This window comes from Coturnix japonica, unplaced genomic scaffold (genome assembly GCF_001577835.2).
Source record: "Coturnix japonica isolate 7356 unplaced genomic scaffold, Coturnix japonica 2.1 chrUnrandom904, whole genome shotgun sequence".
Lineage (NCBI taxonomy): Eukaryota > Metazoa > Chordata > Aves > Galliformes > Phasianidae > Coturnix > Coturnix japonica.
The window spans coordinates 1354-5896 of NW_015440256.1; the positions used below are offsets into that span (position 1 = coordinate 1354).

At 46.4% G+C, this 4543-nt stretch overlaps 1 protein-coding gene across 1 annotated transcript in view; it reads right to left on the reverse strand.

The window, feature by feature from the left end:
- The window catches only part of LOC107307781 (sucrase-isomaltase, intestinal-like), a gene marked incomplete at its 3' end in the record, with an annotated part of 11169 nt that overhangs the window by 1256 nt on the left and 5370 nt on the right, over positions 1 to 4543 (reverse strand). Inside the window, exons 5-6 of the mRNA XM_015851282.2 lie at positions 1830 to 1955; positions 58 to 189 (exon numbers count right to left, since the gene is read on the reverse strand). Of these exons, the coding sequence (XP_015706768.1) occupies positions 58 to 189; positions 1830 to 1955 (258 nt within the window). The remainder of the gene's footprint in view (positions 1 to 57; positions 190 to 1829; positions 1956 to 4543) is intronic.

Here is a 4543-nt window from a genome sequence, read left to right on the forward strand (position 1 = left end):
GATGAAGATGATGAAGATGATGAAGATGAAGATGATGAAGATGAGGCCGAAGCTCACCAGGATGATGACGTATTTCTGGTCTTTTTGGTGTAAATAATGGCGGAATTGGGGCAATTCGCTGAATTTCGTTTTGTCGTAGGTAAAATCCTTCTTCCCGTCCATGGAGTCGATGTCGATGCATTGAACGTCCTGGGGGGGGGGGGAGGAGAAATTGGGTCAGAATTGGTAAATTTGGGTCAGAAAAAGTGAATTTAAGGCCTAAATTGGGTCAGAATGGGTGAATTTAAGGCCTAAATTGAGGCCTAGTTGTGTCAGAAAAGGTGAATTTGAGGCCTAAATTGGGTCAGAATCGTTGAATTTAAGGCCTAGTTTTGTGAGAAAAGGTGAATTTAAGGCCTAAATTGGGTCAGAAGAGGTGAATTTGAGGCCTAATTGGGTCAGAATGGGTGAATTTGGGTCAGAATAGGTGAATTTGAGGCCTAAATTGTGTGAGAAAAGGTGAATTTGAGGCCTAAATTGGGTCAGAATTGGTGAATTTGAGGCCTAGTTGTGTGAGAAAAGGTGAATTTGAAGCCTAGATTGGGTCAGAATGGGTGAATTTGAGGCCTAAATTGGGTCAGAATAGGTGAATTTGAGGCCTAACTTGGGTCAGAATTGGTGAATTTGAGTCAGAAAAGGTGAATTTAAGGCCTAGAATGGTTGAATTTAAGGCCTAAATTGAGTCAGAATAGGTGAATTTGAGGCCTAAATAGGGTCAGAACAGGTGAATTGGGTCAGAATCAGTGAATTCGAGGCCTGAATTGGGTCAGAATAGGTGAATTTGAGGCCTAAATTGGGTCAGAATAGGTGAATTTGAGGCCCAAATTGGGTCAGAATAGGTGAATTTAAGGCCTAATTTGGTCAGAATGGGTGAATTTAAGGCCTGAATTGGGTCAGAATAGGTGAATTTGAGACCTAAATTGAGTCACAATAGGTGAATTTGAGGCCTGAATTGGGTCAGAATAGGTAAATTTGAGGCCTAAATTGAGTCACAATAGGTGAATTTAAGGCCTAAATTGGGTCAGAATGGTTGAATTTAAGGCCTAATTGGGTCAGAATAGGTGAATTCGAGGCCTAATTGGGTCAGAATAGGTGAATTTAAGGCCTAATTGGGTCAGATTAGGTAAATTGGGTCAGAAAAGGTGAATTTAAGGCCTAGAATGGTTGAATTTAAGGCCTAAATTGGGTCAGAATGGGTGAATTTAAGGCCTAATTGGGTCAGAATAGGTGAATTTAAGGCCTAATTGGGTCAGAAAAGGTGAATTTGAGGCCTAGAATGGTTGAATTTAAGGCCTAAATTGGGTCAGAATAGGCAAATTCAAGGCCTAAATTGGGTCAGAATAGGTGAATTTAAGGCCTAATTGGGTCAGAATAGGTGAATTTAAGGCCTAAATTAGGTCAGAATAGTTGAATTCAAGGCCTAAATTGGGTCACAATCGTCGAATTTAAGGCCTGAATTGGGTCAGAATGGGTGAATTTAAGGCCTAATTGGGTCAGAATAGGTAAATTTGGGTCAGAAAAGGTGAATTTAAGGCCTAATTGGGTCAGAATAGGTGAATTTGGGTCAGAAAAGGTGAATTTAAGGCCTAAATTGAGTCACAATAGGTGAATTTAAGGCCTAAATTGGGTCAGAATGGGTGAATTTAAGGCCTGAATTGGGTCAGAATAGGTGAATTTAAGGCCTAAATTGGGTCAGAAAAGGTGAATTTAAGGCCTAAATTAGGTCAGAATAGTTGAATTCAAGGCCCAAATTGGGTCAGAAAAGGTGAATTTCCGTATTTTGGACTCACATAGGGCAGCCCAATGGCCCGGTTCCGTTCGACCACCGTCTTGACTTCGTCCAATGAACCGTAATCGTATCGACTGAGCTGGAAACCCAGCGACCAATAGGACGGCATGACCGGCATCCCAACCAGCTGCAAGACCCCATAGCGGACCCATAAGGAGGTTATGGGGTGGGTTATTGGACCCCATAAGGAGGTTATGGGGTGGGTTATTGGACCCCATAAGGTGGTTATGGGGTGGGTTATTGGACCCCATAAGCAGGTTATGGGGTGAGTTATGGGGTGGGTTATTCGACCCCATAGTGAGCCCCATAGTAAGGTTAGGGTGGGTTATTGGACCCCATAAGGAGGTTATGGGGTGGGTTATTGGACCCCATAAGGAGGTTATGGGGTGGGTTATGGGGTGAATCAATGGGGTTATGGGGTGAATCAATGGGGTTATGTGGGAAATCAATGGGGTTTGGGGGGTTATAGGGGAAATCAATGGGGTTATGGGGGGTTATGGGGTGTCCTAATGGGGTTATGGGGGGAAACAATGGGGTTATGGAGGGTTATGGGGGGAATCAATGGGGTTATGGGGGGAATCAATGGGGTTATGGGGGAATCAATGGGGTTTGGGGTGAATCAATGGGGTTTGGGGTGTTATAGGGGGAATCAATGGGGTTATGGGGTGTTATATGGGGTTTGAGGTGTTATAAGGGGTCCCAATGGGGTTTGGGGTGAATCAATGGGATTTGGGGTGTTATGGTGTGTCCTAATGGGGTTATGGGAGGAATCAATGGGGTTATGGGGTGAATCAATGGGGTTTGGGGTGTTATAGGGGGTCCCAATGGGATTATGGGGTGAATCAATGGGGTTTGGGGTGTTATAGGGGGTCCCAATGGGGTTATGGGGGGAAACAATGGGGTTTGGGGTGTTATAGGGGGAATCAATGGGGTTATGGGGTGAATCAATGGGGTTTGGGGTGAATCAATGGGGTTATGGAGTGAATCAATGGGGTTATGGGGTGAATCAATGGGGTTTGGGGTGTTATAGGGGGAATCAATGGGGTTTGGGGTGTTATAGGGGGTCCCAATGGGGTTATGGGGCATCTTAATGGGATTATGGGGTGATTCAATGGGGTTATGGGGTGTTATGGGGTGGGTTATTCGACCCCATAAGGAGGTTATGGGGTGGGTTATGGGGTGAATCAATGGGGTTTGGGGTGAATCAATGGGGTTTGGGGGGTTATAGGGGGAATCAATGGGGTTATGGGGTGAATCAATGGGGTTTGGGGTGAATCAATGGGGTTTAGGGTGTTATAGGGGGTCTTAATGGGGTTATGGGGTGTTATATGGGGTTTGAGGTGTTATAGGGGGTCCCTATGGGGTTATGGGGTGAATCAATGGGGTTTGGGGTGAATCAATGGGGATTGGGGTGTTATAGGGGGAATCAATGGGGTTATGGGGTGAATCAATAGGGTTATGGGGGGAATCAATGGGGTTATGGGGTAATCAATAGGGTTATGGGGTCCCAATGGGGTTATGGGGTGAATCAATGGGGTTTGGGGGGTTATAGTGGGAATCAATGGGGTTATGGGGTGAATCAATGGGGTTTGGGGGGTTATAGGGGGAATCAATGGGGTTATGGGGGGAATCAATGGGGTTATGGGGTGATATAGGGGGTCCCAATGGGGTTATGGGGTGAATCAATGGGGTTATGGGGTGAATCAATGGGGTTATGGGGTAATCAATGGGGTATAAGGGGACACAATGGGGTTATGGGGTGGGTTATGGGGTGAATCAGTGGGGTTATGGGGTGTTATAGGGGAAATCAATGGGGTTATGGGGTGTTATAGGGGGTCCCAATGGGGTTATGGGGGGAATCAATGGGGTTATGGGGTGAATCAATGGGGTTATGGGGTGTCCTGATGGGGTTATGGGGTGTTATGGGGTGGGTTATTCGACCCCATAGTGAGCCCCATAGTGAGGTTAGGGTGGGTTATTGGACCCCATAAAGAGGTTATGGGGTGGGTTATGGGGTGAATCAATGGGGTTTGGGGGGTTATAGGGGAAATCAATGGGGTTATGGGGGGAATCAATGGGGTTATGGGGGGAATCAATGGGGTTATGGGGTGAATCAATGGGGTTTGGGGTGAATCAATGGGGTTATGGGGTGTTATAGGGGGAATCAATGGGGTTATGGGGTGAATCAATGGGGTTTGGGGGGTTATAGGGGAAATCAATGGGGTTATGGGGTGAATCAATGGGGTTTGGGGTGTTATATGGGGTTTGAGGTGTTATAAGGGGTCCCAATGGGGTTATGAGGGGAAACAATGGGGTTATGGGGGGTTATAGGGGGAATCAATGGGGATTTGGGGTTAATCAATGGGGTTATGGGGGGAATCAATGGGGTTTGGGGTGTTATAGGGGGAATCAATGGGGTTATGGGGTGTTATATGGGGTTTGAGGTGTTATAAGGGGTCCCAATGGGGTTATGGGGGGAATCAATGGGGTTATGGGGTGAATCAATGGGGTTTGGGGTGTTATACGGGGTCCTAATGGGGTTATGGGGTATCCCAATGGGGTTATGGGGCAACTCAATGGGGTTATGGGGTGAATCAATGGGGTTTGGGGTGAATCAATGGGGTTTGGGGTGTTATAGGGGGAATCAATGGGGTTATGGGGTGAATCAATGGGGTTATGGGGTTAATCAATGGGGTTATGGGGTGTTATAGGGGG